Genomic DNA, 15,243 nt, shown 5'->3' on the forward strand with positions numbered 1-15,243 from the left:
CTGATTTCATCACAACTTGTTTTATTGCAAACTGATTTCTCCAATCTCCGGGACACTCCATCCATTGCCTCAGAGGAATATTTCAATAATTGCTGACCAGCTAAGCCTTTAGCCGTATGCCCTCATAATGGTTGTGCAATTGGGCTACAGGAATATAGTGAAGACAGTGACATTAACACAAACTCTCTCTTGTGTCCCACTTTCTCCAGTTCCTGAAGGCCCACTTTTTACAATCCCCACATTCTCTCAGGATACGTTCTTTCCACAGCTTTCTGTCTGTACGACTGTAATAATCTTGAGAGGAGTAGGCATTGCTGATTTGATCCCATGTCTCCTGAAGTTTGCTTGCATATTAAAATATATCAAGAGAGTGGGCAATGGGCAATGTACAGGATCTCTGTTGATTGTTGGGAAGCACATGTTGGTTAAGGATTATGGATTTTCGAAAGTAGTACCTTTTTACCACTATCTAATCCCTGATAAACAAGCATAAACCTACCTTTCATAGACACTTCTGCAACATAACTTCTGGTGCAAAAGGAGAGGTAGTATTGCAAAACAATTTAATAAAACACAATAAATGTAGTAATACAGATATAAACTCAGGTACAGCAGGGAAGTCATGATAAAATGAGGAAAGCATACCAAAAGGTAAACCTTTGATTTTAGGATGGAAACACTTACTTTCTTCTCGAAAAGTCCTGGCTTCTAAACAAAACGCAAAGTCTTGATTATTTTTCTTCATGAAATCACTGACTTCATCCTGCAATTAATTAATGCATGACTAGAATTAGAATTCTGTCATAGGTTGTAGTAGAATTCAAAGTTATTGGCATATTCAATGCTCTGTTTTAAGGAGGCCACCAAGAGTGCATATGGCAAATGCTCTGTTCTTAGATAGAGGAGTGAAAAGAAAAGATATAGAAGATTAAAGGTGGCTTCAGAGAGAGAGAGGTATGAATATAGAGGAAGCAAGAGAGAATAAAGGATGGGATTCATCCCAGCAATATGCATTTCTCACTTTCATGTATCTGTATTTGCCCAAGCATTTATAGAGCCATTGTACCATGGAGGTTTATACCCTTTTATGTGTTTCTTATACTGTGAGACAAGGAAAGTGAGGCACAGAAAATTGACAAGGATTGCAGAATATGGACAAGCTGGGTCCAATACATCAACAGAATAATAATCACTGAAACATATCCCCTCTCCCTTTTATGATGCAACCACAGATATTATTGAGATATTTAAGATCAACTTCCTCTGTTAAGATGGCATATATTGATAACCTCATTGTGCGGATTTATCGTCGGAATACGCATTAATTATCTCGCCAGTCTCAAAGAACTAACAAGCAAAAGTTACTTGCCCGTAAAGCAAGGTCTCCATTAAGGGGCAACGCACAGCTCTGCAGCTTAACCTGGCAGTGCTCTGTCACTGTTCAGCACAGACCATAGTTCAAGGCCCTGTGCCTCGCCCCAGGCCTGCTCCTGCCTATTCAGTTTCTCTTTTATCTCCTTTTATTAGTTTCTCTTTTCTCCTTTTTAATTCTTCTTAATTCATTCTCATCTTTTCATCTTTCTAATTTATTAACCCTTCTGCCGCTTTCCCGCTGTGTTGGACCCGGCCTCATGGCGTGGTCCTACCCCTCCCGCATGGCGGGCCCAGACCGACATCGGCCCTCCACCGAGCCTCGGGCAGCCCCGTCTGCCCGACCCTGCACGCCCCAACACTGCTGGTCCGGTTACCATCCCGGACCACCACTACCGGCCTGGCTCCATCTTGGGCCCATCATGTCCTGAGCACGAGGCCTCGCCTGACTCCATCTTGGGCCACCACGTCACGAACACGTGGCCTCGGCCCCGGCCCAGGCCCCAGCGGAGCCCGACATCGAGGCACCAAGATCCACCCAGGTGGTCGAGTGGCCACTCGACAGATCCCGGAGGAAGGGGAGTTTCGATGGCCCTCCAGCCGTCCCCGGACGCCTGGTATCGATCGCCTCCGGCCTCCCTGGGCGCTGGCTCCACCCCCCTGCTGGGTTGTCTGGACACCATCATCCCGGCCCCTCTGGCCCCCAGGCGCGAGGGTCCGGACATCAAAGGACCCCAGTCCTATATCTGGGCCAGCCCCGGAGTAGGACGCCAGTTGTATCCTGGACTGGAAAGCCCTGCTGACGCTGTCACGGCCGACACCAGAAGAACTCATTTCCCTGTAACCTGAAGATACCCTGAGAGCCTGCTGGCGCTGCTGCGGCCCACCTTTGCTGAACCATCTTGGGAGCCTGCTGGCGCTGCCGCGGCCCACCTTTGCTGAAACATCTTGAGAGCCTGCTGGCGCTGCCGCGGCCCACCTTTGCTGAACCATCTTGAGAGCCTGCTGGCGCTGCCGCGGCCCATCCTCACTGAAAACACCTCGAGGCCTGCTGGCGCTGCCGCGGCCTCCTCTCCGTTACCGACCACCTGTCGAGTCCTGCTGGCGCTGCCGCAGCTCGGCTTCTCGGGACCCCCGGCTCGAGGATTGAGAGCTGTGCGCAGGGTATCCCTTCCTGCACCCATATTGAGACTGTCCCGCTACCCTACCCCTTTTACGAGACTCTACAGATCCCTCGATCTACCTGTACCTACCGTTGAGAATCAGCAACCTTTATCCCTGATAAAGCTTAAGAACTTAACCTCTTGTGTCGTGTCCATTTGTAGTGTTGTGGTTACTCTGCTGTACGATCCTAGGAGAGGACCCTCACCCAGGAGGCCTCTCGATAACGCTCGGCTGCTTCTCGACGGAGAGGTGGACCTAGGGGTGGTCAGTCAGACATCTTCTGCCTCCCCCGGGATCGCCTTTCTAACAGTGGTGGCAAGCGACGGGATCCGAGCCGACGCAGATCGTACAGAGTGATTCACTCACTACCGAGAAAAACACACCGCGAGCATGACTACGCAAGAAACGAGACCGACTACGGAATTCCAGAAAGAGAAAATGGAAGACTACAGTCACAAGGAATTAAAACAATTCTGCAAAGACCTGGGCATCGCTACCACGGGTCTAAGCACCAAGGAAGACTTTAAATCGGCCCTACAGGCATGGGTGGACGCCGGTGATACGCCACCCCAGAATGAAGACAACCCGGGCCCGAACGGAAGTCCGGAGACCGACACGAGGGGGGAGAGACCCGCAAATCCAGGCACGGGCCCCCACGAAGACGCCCGAGAACGAGAGAGGAACCGGCTCCACGAACTGGAGCTCGCCCGACTCCGGCTGGATGGAGAACTGCAGCTGGCGGAAAGAAAAATAGCACTCGAGCAACTACGGCTAGAAGGAGACCTGGAGGAGAAACGAAGACAAAGAGACCTCGAGGAAAAAAGACTCATGCTCGAACATGAGCGCGGCTTAAAGGAACTAGAAATCAAGGCCAAGACAAACGAGACCAGCACCTCCGGGGGCAAGACCTCGCCCCCGCCGGTGGACACGAAGGTGAACATACCCAAGGATGTTGTCAAAGAGTACCACAAGAACGACGACATCCAACAGTGGTTCAAAGCATATGAAGTAGCCATGACCGCCCATCGAGTACCCCTCAAGGACTGGGGCGCCGGCCTGTGGGGAAAGTTCGTCAACGAAGGGAGGGACACCCTGCTAGAGCTTCCCGATGCCGAGATGACCTCATATGAACACATGAAAACCGCTCTCCTCACCCGCTACGGACTCACCCCCGAAATGTACCGGCAGCGATTCCGAGACTGTAAAAAAATCCCCGGTACCACTTGGGTAGAGTACGTGAACTTTTACAGCAGAGCCTTCGAGGGGTGGATCAAAGGCAGCCAGGTCACCACCTACCAGCAGTTGGTCGACCTCATTATATGGGAACATCTTTCCAACAACTGCTTCATCGAACTCCGGCAGCACCTCCTCGACAGCAAACTGACTGAGCCACTAAAACTCGCTGTCGAGGCGGATAGATGGGTGAGCACCCGAGTCCCACGGAGCCCGATGGGAGACTACGGCCGGGGATCCCCGGGGAACCACCGACCACGAGGCGGCGGAGGGGGCCAGAACAGGGGCTGAGACGCCCCCACGGGGTCCTCCCCTACCTCCACTTCGCCATCCCTGGGCCGAAGGGGGGTCCCCCCAGCAAGACCGGGGCCACGCCCAAATGTTACGTGCCACCGATGCCAGCGACAGGGTCATTATGCGAATGACCCCCTCTGCCTGATGAACCAGCGACCCGGCACCACCGGCCCCCCGAACCGCCAGATCGCGGCCGCCATCCTGGGTACCGAAGGAGGCGAGGAAGAAGACAACAACCCCGAACAGGCCGAGTGGGAGCCCGCCGCTATGATCTTGGCATGCCTGGGTGGTCGAGACCTGATCCCCCGAGACCCGATCCCAGGCAACACACAAAAATACCGCAAATGGGTCACCATCAACGGACGCCGGGCCGAAGCCCTCCGTGACACTGGAGCCAGCGTGACGGCGGTCCGCTGCCACTTGGTGACCCCAGAACAAATTCTCCCCAATGTCCTGTGCCCGATGCGGACGGCGGACAACTCCGAGAGTTTATGCCAGATGGCCCGTATCCCCTTTGAATGGGGCGGGGTGTCGGGTATGCTGAAGGTGACCATCCGGGACGATGCCCCCGTGGAATGCCTCCTCGGGAACGACCTGGAAAGTTCCCCCTGGGCCGGCGTCGAGCGGAGAGAGCATCTGGGGATGCTAGGCCTTCTAGAGTGGGTCTGTGCGACCACCCGCTCCATGTCCGCCCGAGCCTCCGCCCCAACGGAGGATGCCCCGACCGAGGAACCAGAGTGGCCCGCACCTCCACCGCCCGCCGTCCCCGAGGACGCCGACCCTGAACCCGGCCCCCAGGGGCCCAGCCATGAAGACCTCAGCGGGCTCGGCCACCTTCCAGAACTAGCTCAATGGCGCCAAGAAGGTGGCCCCACCCGCGAACAATTCCGGCAGGATCAGAAAACCTGTCCCTCCCTCGAGGGAATCCAACAACAAGCGGCCACTCAAGCCGCTGGAGACCCCTCGGGGTCCCACTGGGTCTATTGCGACCACGACCTTCTCTACAGCGAGCAGAAGATTGCCGAATTAGGGGCCAGCCGGGTCCTGGTCGTTCCCCTCCGATTCAGAGACTTCCTCTTGAACTTGGCACATGACGTGCCCCTCGCCGGGCACCTGGGGCAGGACAAAACTTACAGCCGCCTGGTGACCCATTTCTACTGGCCGAAAATGCGCAACGATGTGCATAATCACTGCCGATCCTGTCTGACTTTTCAAGCCAGCGGGAAGAGCGGGGGAAGAGTCAAAGCTCCACTCCAGCCTTTTCCCGTGGTCACCACCCCCTTCGAGCGAGTAGGGATCGACATCGTGGGACCCTTGGACCCCCGCACCTCTCAGGGGCACTGCTTCATCCTCGTTTCAGTGGACCATGCCACCCGCTATCCTGAAGCCATCCCCCTCCGAACAATCACTGCCCCAGTAGTAGGCCGAGCCCTCATGGGGATCTTCTCCAGAGTCGGCTTCCCCCGAGAAGTCGTGAGTGATCGGGGCACCAACTTTATATCTAAATATATGCGGTCCCTGTGGCAACAGTGCGGGGTCACATATAAGTTCACCAGCCCGTACCACCCCCAAGGAAATGGACTTGTGGAGCAGTTTAACCGAACACTGAAGGGAATGATCATGGGCCTAGAGGAGCCGCTACGACGCAAATGGGATGTCCTGCTGCCCTGCCTCCTGTTTGCATATTGCGAGGTACCCCAGAAGTCCCTGGGGTTCAGCCCCTTTGAACTATTGTATGGGCACCCGGTCCGAGGCCCCCTCAGCCTGGTCAAGGAGGGCTGGGAGACGGCTGTCCGAGGTGCTCCACCCGATGTCTACCAGTACCTCCTGACACTCCGCAACCAGACTCGGAAGTTCCGGGAACTGGCCGAGGCCAACCTGGAGGCTAGTCAGGAGGAGATGAAACGCTGGTATGACCAGAATGCCTTGTCCATCGAATTCGAGCCGGGCCAGCAAGTCTGGGTCATGTCCCCGGTTGAACCTTGTGCCCTCCAGGACAAATGGACGGGGCCCTTCAAAGTGGTGGAGCGCAAGAGTCCCGTCACCTACCTGGTGGACATGGAGTCCCCCAGAAACCCCCTCCGGGTTCTACACGCTAACCGGCTCAAACCACACTTTGCCCGCACTGAACTAAGTCTGCTGCTAGCGACCGATGACGGAGCGGAAGACGACTCCGAACCACTACCAGATCTCATGAGCACCACCGAGAAAGACGGCTCCATTGAAGGGGTCACGCTCTCCTCTACCCTGACCCCAGAACAGCACCAAGACTGCCGACAGCTGCTGGGGCAATTTGCAGATCTATTTTCCCTCACTCCTGGAGTCACCCGGTGGTGTGTCCACGATGTGGACACCGGAGACAGCCCGCCGGTAAGACACCGAGCTTTCTGAGTGCCCGACCGAGTTCGGGCCTGCATTCAATCAGAAGTGGCCAAGATGCTAGCTCTGGGGGTAGTCGAACCCTCCAACAGTCCCTGGGCCAGTCCCGTCGTCCTGGTCCCTAAAGCCGCCGCCCACGGCACACCCCCGGAGCTCCGGTTCTGTGTTGACTACCGAGGGCTGAATGCAGTCACCAGGACCGACGCACATCCCATCCCCCGGGCGGATGAACTGATCGATCGCCTGGGGGCCGCAAAGTATCTCAGCACCTTCGACCTCACGGCTGGGTATTGGCAGATCGGCCTCACCCCTGGAGCGCAAGAGCGATCGGCCTTCTCGACCCCTGATGGCCACTACCATTTCAAGGTGATGCCCTTCGGCATGAAAAACGCCCCGGCCACCTTCCAGAGACTCGTGAATCGGGTGCTGGCCGGACTGGGGGAGTTCAGCGCCGCCTATCTAGACGACATTGCGGTGTACAGCCTCCACTGGGATGACCACCTGACCCACCTCTGGGAGGTCCTCTCGGCCCTCCGACGGGCCGGACTGACAATCAAAGCCAGCAAGTGCCAGATAGGCCAAGGGTCCGTGACCTATCCGGGGCACCAAGTGGGGAGCGGCCAGGTGGCTCCCCTCCAGCCGAAGATCGACGCCATCCGGGCCTGGGAGCCCCCGGTCACCCAAACAGCCGTCCGAGCCTTCCTGGGGCTCACAGGATATTATTGGCGCTTCATAAAGGACTATGGAAGCATTGTGGGGCCCCTCACAGAACTAACCTCCAAGAGACTACCCCAAAAGGTGCGCTGGACCCCCGAGTGCCAGGTCGCCTTTGACACACTAAAAACCGCTATGTGCACCGCCCCTGTGCTCCAAGCCCCCGACTACAGCCGAGAGTTTGTGGTCCAAACCGACGCCTCGGAGCACGGCATTGGGGCGGTCCTCTCCCAAGTAAATCCTGAGGGAGCCGACCTTCCCGTTGCCTTCATCAGCCGGCGGCTGCTGGCCAGAGAACAACGGTGGAGCACCATTGAGAGGGAAGCCTTCGCCGTTGTGTGGGCCCTAAAGAAAATCCGGCCCTACCTCTTCGGCACCCACTTCCGGGTCCAGACCGACCACCGGCCCCTGCGGTGGCTGATGCAGATGCGGGGAGAAAACCCGAAACTGTTGCGATGGTCCATCTCCCTGCAGGGGATTGACTTCACTGTGGAGCATCGCCCCGGGAACGACCACGCCAATGCTGACGGCCTGTCCCGATTCTTCCGCCTCGGCGAGGAGAACCCCCAAGAAGATGGGTGACTCTCCCCTGCCTTCAGCTGGAGGGGACGCGTGTTGGACCCGGCCTCATGGCGTGGTCCTACCCCTCCCGCATGGCGGGCCCAGACCGACATCGGCCCTCCACCGAGCCTCGGGCAGCCCCGTCTGCCCGACCCTGCACGCCCCAACACTGCCGGTCCGGTTACCATCCCGGACCACCACTACCGGCCTGGCTCCATCTTGGGCCCATCATGTCCTGAGTACAATGCCTTGCCCGACTCCATCTTGGGCCACCACGTCACGAACACGTGGCCTCGGCCCCAGCCCAGGCCCCAGCGGAGCCCGACATCGAGGCACCAAGATCCACCCAGGTGGTCGAGTGGCCACTCGACAGATCCCGGAGGAAGGGGAGTTTCGATGGCCCTCCAGCCGTCCCCGGACGCCTGGTATCGATCGCCTCCGGCCTCCCTGGGCGCTGGCTCCACCCCCCTGCTGGGTGTCTGGACACCATCATCCCGGCCCCTCTGGCCCCCAGGCGCGAGGGTCCGGACATCAAAGGACCCCAGTCCTATATCTGGGCCAGCCCCGGAGTAGGACGCCAGTTGTATCCTGGACTGGAAAGCCCTGCTGACGCTGTCACGGCCGACACCAGAAGAACTCATTTCCCTGTAACCTGAAGATACCCTGAGAGCCTGCTGGCGCTGCCGCGGCCCACCTTTGCTGAACCATCTTGAGAGCCTGCTGGCGCTGCCGCGGCCCATCCTCACTGAAAACACCTCGAGGCCTGCTGGCGCTGCCGCGGCCTCCTCTCTGTTACCGACCACCTGTCGAGTCCTGCAGGCGCTGCCGCGGCTCGGCTTCTCGGGACCCCCGGCTCGAGGATTGAGAGCTGTGCGCAGGGTATCCCTTCCTGCACCCATATTGAGACTGTCCCGCTACCCTACCCCTTTTACGAGACTCTACAGATCCCTCGATCTGCCTGTACCTACCGCTGAGAATCAGCAACCTTTATCCCTGATAAAGCTTAAGAACTTAACCTCTTGTGTGGTGTCCATTTGTAGTGTGGTAGTTACTCTGCTGTACGATCCTAGGAGAGGACCCTCACCCAGGAGGCCTCTCGATAACGCTCGGCTGCTTCTCGACGGAGAGGTGGACCTAGGGGTGGTCACTCAGACATCTTCTGCCTCCCCCGGGATCGCCTTTCTAACACGCTGCTGCTGCCCCCTCGGCCACTCCCGCTCCCGCATTTTTCCCGCTCCTGCATCCTAGCTGTCCCGCCCTACCCCATCCTCTTCTTAATGGAGACTGCTGCGCCAAAGGCAACCCTGTTTGCAACCCAATTGTGACCAGCGCCAGGAACCCTGGTCCTCTGACCTGCCGACCCTACAGTTCCCCGGCCCTCCACACACTTAACGTAAAAAACAACTGATAGCTCTCCTCACCTCGACACCCATGGGCCCTTCACCTGCCAAAACTGTCGCCACTCCCTCATCCTCGCTGAGACCCAGGACCCACCTCCAGCGACTAGCAACAACTCCACCGTAGCCCAAACCCTGCAATGCATCCTCCTCAACGTCCGCTCCCTCCACAGACACGCCATGGAAACCTGGGACCTCCTCGACCGCACCACTCCTAAAGTGGCTTTTCTTATTGGAACCTGGACCAATGCTTCCTCGGGACCAGGCATTGTGATCGACATTCCCGAAGGCTACAAGATCACCCGGAAGGACTGACCAAACCGCCCCAGGGGCGGCATCGCCACCGCCTATAAGGCTAAAGTTCAGCTGAGCACCTACACCGACAGGCCCACAGACCTAATGGAACACCTCCATTTCAAGATACAAGTCAACCCGACCACCACCCTCCTAGGCACCCTTATCTACAGACCTCCAGGACCATGCGTACCTTTCTCCGACTCCATCACCATCACCCCACATGTCATTACCTCTGCCGACTACACCTTGCTGGGAGAACTCAACTTCCACCCCGACAACTGCCAAGACCCCAACTCAGCCTCCCTCCTAGAAAACCTCCACATCATCGAGCTCAATGAGATCGTACCAGGACCTACACACTCTGTATGACACACACTAGACCCCATCTTCACAGCAGGTAAATAATCTCCTTCAGCGACACCTCCAAACTCCCATGGATGGACCATCACTGTGTCCACTTCACCTTCCAAGCACACATCTCCCACAGATGCCCACTCCGGCTCCAATGCAGAAATTGGAACAAGATTTCCAACGACCAGCTCGCTGCCATTCTCAGTGGCTCCGCTCCCACCACTTCACACGACGGCCCCACCAACGTTTCCCGCACCCTACACAAATGGATCACTGACTGCGTCAACACCGTCGCCCCCCTCAAGCAATTCTCCAAACCTCACGCCAAGAAAGCCAGCTGGTTCTCCACTGAACTCAGGGAATCCAGACGAATGAGCAGATGCCTCCAAAACCCCAGCAGACCTCGACAACTACAAAACAGCCACCACCACCTAACAAAAACTCATCATACATTCAAGGATTAAAGTTCTCCAGGACAGAATCTCCACCCATACACACAACAGCAAAGAACTCTTTGGCATTATCAAAGAGTTCGCCCACACTGAGTCCACCAACATCCCCCCTTCCAGTACCTCTGCGACAAACTCAGTGCCTTCTTCCATCACAAAATCAAGACCATCTACAACAACTTTGATGACAACAACTTCCATGGGGAACCCACATCCACAGCTTCCAACAACACACAGCCAACACTGGACAGCTGGACCGCCCTTAGCATCGAAGACTGCCTAAAGACTATGAGGAACACCCACTCCGTGGCCCCCACTGACCCCTACCCCTACCACATCTACCACAGAGCCGCAGACATCATTGCCCCTGAGCTACAAAGAATCCTCTACCACTCCTTTGAGACCGCCTCCTTCCCTGATGACTGGAAACAAGCCGAAATCAATCCTCTCCTGAATAAACTATCAGCGGACCCCACCGACCTCAATAACTTCAGACCGATCTCCTTACTTCCCTACCAGTTGAAAGTAATTGAAAAAGCTGTCAACAGCCTCCTACATTGAAGAGCACCACATCCGCTACACCTCCTAATCAGGCTTCAGTAAAACCCACAGCACCAAAACCGCCCTCATCGCAGCAACAGACGACATCTGGTCCCTCCTCAACAAAGTAGAGAATGTGGCCTTCATCGTCCTGAACCTCTCTGCGGCCCGCGACACAGTCTCACACCGCACCCTAGCCCGCAGACTCCATGATGCAGGAATCCAGAACAAAGCCCTCAACTGGATCCGCTCATTCCTCTCAGACAGAACACAGCGGGTCAGACTCCCTCCTTTCCTCTCGGAACCCAAACCAACCACCTGCGGGGTCCCCCAAGGATCCTCCATCAGCCCCACTCTGTTCAACGTCTACATGGCCCTGCTCGCAACCATCATCAGAGCACAAGGACTCAACATCATATCGTACGCAGACGACACCCAACTCATCCTCTCCCTGACCAATGAACCAAACACCTCGAAACACAACTTTCAAGAAGGAATGGAAGCTGTCGCCGGGTGGATGAAGAACAGCTGCCTACTACTGAACACAGACAAAACTGAAGTACTCATCAGAGGCCACATCCTGAAGCATGGAATGACACCTTATGGCCCCCCGGAAAACACTCCCACCCATGGGCCAACCACGCAACCGCGGAATCATCCTGGACTCTGTACCTTTAAATGGACCGTCAGAGCAATGCCATCACCTCTTCCTGTTTCTCACCTTCATCTCCTATGGGAAACTTAACAACTGGATTCCCCTTGAACACAGGAAAACCATCACCCATGCCCTCATCAGCAGAAGACTGGACTACGGCAACACCCTCTATGCCGGGATCAACAAAAACGTCACCCGCAAACTCCAAAACATCCAGAATGCCACCGCCAGACTAGTCCTTAACCTACTACGCCGCTGCAACATCACCCAACACCTGCGGGCACTTCCTTGGTTCTCCTTCGAGAAGAGAATCACTTTTAAGCTTCTCACCTAAGCCCACAAAGCCCTACACAAGACCAGCCTCGCCTACATGAACCACCCCCTCTCGTTCCACGCACCCCAAAGACCGCTCCGCCCAGCTTTCCCTCACGACGGTGCAGCGCATCAAGGAGGCCAGAGTGGGAGGCCGATCCTTATCCCTCCTCGCGGCCAAGGCATGGAACAGCCTCTCACTCCACCTCTGCCAGATACCAACTCTCTCCAAGTTCCTGAGGGACCTCAAGATCTGGCTCTTCGCCAAATCACCATGAGCGCCCGACAACTGCACGAACCCAGGTGGGCCCTGAAAGACCTGATGGGCCCTCCAAGATCTCAGGACCTACTTGGCATCTCAACGGTACTCCCTAAGCGCCAAGGAGCTGCACACACCTCCCCCCCAGCGCCTTGAGACCCTCCCGGGTGAGTAATTGCGCTTAATAAACCTTTGATTGATTGACTAGCTTAATGAAAAAGATACTTGGACCCAAATAACCAAATGGAGGAACTACATATGTTGCAGTCAATGGTTATTGTAACTAAATTTCATCAGAGCAGGATCTGGGACTACCCTTGTACTAGTAAACACCATTCCTAGATATGCTGCATGGGGTGATGAGAGCTTGGGGTAGAATTAAAGAAATCCAGGAGTGAATAGAGTCCACTATCAAGTGATTCATGATCTCAGAGAAGAATCTCATCATAGAGAACTGCTACTACATGCAAGTAACAATTTGATCTCCATTGTTGGATCTTCAATGATGCTTATAAAGAACCCTCATAAGAACAGCAAGTTAATACCCATACTCGTAAATGGTGAAATAAAAGAAATGCAAACACAGAAATAGAACTGCACAGGTATGGATTATTTACTTTACCCAAAGAGGATGCAAAGAGACACCTGGCTCACCTGGACATCTACTCTGAAGCCAAGGTCTATTCTGACTTGCCTTGAAAATATGCGATTATTTTGCACGTAGCTGCAAGAAATAGTAGGTGCGGTTTTAACTTAAGGCAAAAAGCCCTTGGGTTATCCTGAGATAGGTCTATTTTCACTCTGGAAGTGAGGGGTTATACAGAAACAGTCCAAAAGGCAATAGGGTGCCTAGATGTTCCCATCCCTATTTGAAAAGGCACATCATTGCCAAAAGGCTTGTTAGTATTTCTTTTTCTAATTTATTTAGGTTGACAAAAATACACGAGGCATGACTTCATTTATTTGTAATCCGGAAAAACAGAGAGGGACCCCTTATGAGTAAAGGAATGGGGTTCAAATCATCAATTAAAAACAAAGCTTTCTTTGGTTTGCTAAGTTCAATGTGTTAATCGCAACAAACACCAAACCATTTATTCTCACACCAGTTATACAAAAGGGAGTCTAGTTGTGTATCCAAGTCCAAAACACAAGAAATAGAAAATATATTTCTTTTATTCTTTTTAAAAACATATAAAAGAAATCAGTTACTCATTAAAAACATCATTATAAGAAATTACATAAATATCAAGTTCATCATCAATTAAACAGGATTTTACTAAATTTGGCTAAGAAGAAACAACCAATCTATCCATAAACAGTTCATTAAGGTAACAAATTATACAGACAATAAACATATACACAAAAAGGACAGCACAATATGTCATGGAGAGTACACTAAACAAGCACTGGCATGGCCATTTGGGACCCTATAAGTATTTAGTTATGCAGCACAATATCCTTGGTGCCACAACATCAGCTGTTGCCTGGCTAAACACTTATAAGGTCCCAACGGTGAGACCTATTGGCTATGCCAATGCTTGTTATTTTTGTTCTTGGGGGAAACCGGGCTAGTGCCAGGAGGATCAAGGGTGAGTGGCAGGAAGGTGAGGAGTGAATGCCAGGAGGGACAAGGGTGACTGTCAGGCCATGGGGGTGGAGGGTGAGTGCCAGAGAGGTGAGGAGTGAGTGCCAGGGAGATGAGATGTAAGAGTCAGGAGGGTCAAGGTGAGTGCCAGGGAGGGGAAGGGTGAGTGTCGAGAAGGGGAAGTATGAGTGCCAGGGGTGAGGGGTAGCTGCTATGCCAGGGGGGTGAAGGGCTAGTGCCACGGAGGTGAAGGTTGAGTGCCAGGTCAGTGGCAGGAAGGATGAGTGCCAGGGAGATGAAGGTTGAGTGTCATGGAGGTGAGATGTAAGAGTCAGGAGGGTCAAAGGTGAGTGCCAGGGTGGTGAAGGGTAAGTGTAAGGGGTGAAGGTTAGCTGCCAGGGAGATGAAGGGCTAGTGCCATGGAGGTGAAGGGTGAGTGCTAAGGGGGCGAGTACTGGATGCCAGGAGGGACATGGGTGAGTGTCAGTGAGGTGAAGGATATTGTGCCAGGCCGGGGAAGTATAAGCACCAGGAGGGTTGAGGGTGAGTGTCAGGGAGGTGACAGTTGAGTGTCACGGAGAGTCAATGCTGAGTGCCAGAGAGGGAGAAGGGTGAGCGCCAGGTGTGAAGAGTGACTGCCAGGCCTGAGGGGTGAAGAGTGAGTGCCAGGGAGGTGAGGGGTGAGTGACAGACTGCAAACAGTAGTGAGCTGGGGTCTAGAAGGTGGTGCGGAGATCATCAACTGGTGTGTGCCAGGCTGGGACGCACCAATGCCAGGCCAGACTTGGGTGGATACAAGAACCTCTGAAAGGCAGGTGCCAAGACACTGGTAACCTTAGTACAGGAGTGGGGTGCGCAGGAGAGAGTAACATCTTCAAACAAGAAACTATTCAAAATCCTGAAAACTCCACTTTATGGTCTAGCAACCTTATGTGGAAAATAATTAGCAAATGAATGGGCTTACGTAGCGGACTTGCAGCTTGTTACAGCAACTTACTGAGATAAAGTTTGCATTGCAAATAAGCCAAAAGTAACACATTTTGAATTAGTAATGGTAAGATTCGCAATGAACTAGCAACAAGTTGAAAAAGCACCCCAGAATTGAACCGAGAATACAGTACAATAAAAATGGGGGCAATATTGGTCTCCTTTTCACAGCTGACAGCCAAATAAACAGGGTGTTGTGGAGGACTCGGATTCTGGTGGAATCAGAATTTTTAAAAGAGTCCATTTTTCATAAAACTTTTTTTTAAACAACTCTTTTGAACACACTAGTGTATAGTGCCATGAGAATGCCACTGCCCTTCTCGTAAGACACAACCTATGTGAAACAAACCAATTAGAATAACTGTTTGCTATTTAAAACTAAGTGGGGCACAAAGGCAGTTTAGTATTCTGGTTGTTGCTTGATGGAAGGATAAGAGACCTGGTTACCTTTGTCTGTACCACTGATATCTATGTGGATCGGAGAAAATGCATGGAGTGGTATGGTGGACAGGAGACGTGCAGGTTGCTTAAATATTGTAGAGATTGGATTGTCAAGCACTAGTAAAAAAGAGTGAATGCTGAATAAAACTAGAAACACGAACACTTAACCGGCGAACGCAGCCGTGAAAGTGAAATTGATCGTGATGGCATGAAATTGAAACTGATCGCGATCACGCTACCTGGCTGATAGGAGG

General features: G+C 53.7%; 1 protein-coding gene across 1 annotated transcript in view; it reads right to left on the reverse strand.

Moving 5' to 3' along the window:
• CAGE1 (cancer antigen 1) overlaps positions 1-15,243 on the reverse strand; it is a 1,568,844-nt gene that overhangs the window by 1,367,122 nt on the left and 186,479 nt on the right. The window contains exon 3 of the mRNA XM_078688067.1: positions 685-763. Coding sequence (XP_078544193.1) covers positions 685-763 — 79 coding nt within the window. The remainder of the gene's footprint in view (positions 1-684; positions 764-15,243) is intronic.

This window comes from Lissotriton helveticus, chromosome 4_1 (genome assembly GCF_964261635.1).
Source record: "Lissotriton helveticus chromosome 4_1, aLisHel1.1, whole genome shotgun sequence".
In the NCBI taxonomy this organism is placed as follows: domain Eukaryota; kingdom Metazoa; phylum Chordata; class Amphibia; order Caudata; family Salamandridae; genus Lissotriton; species Lissotriton helveticus.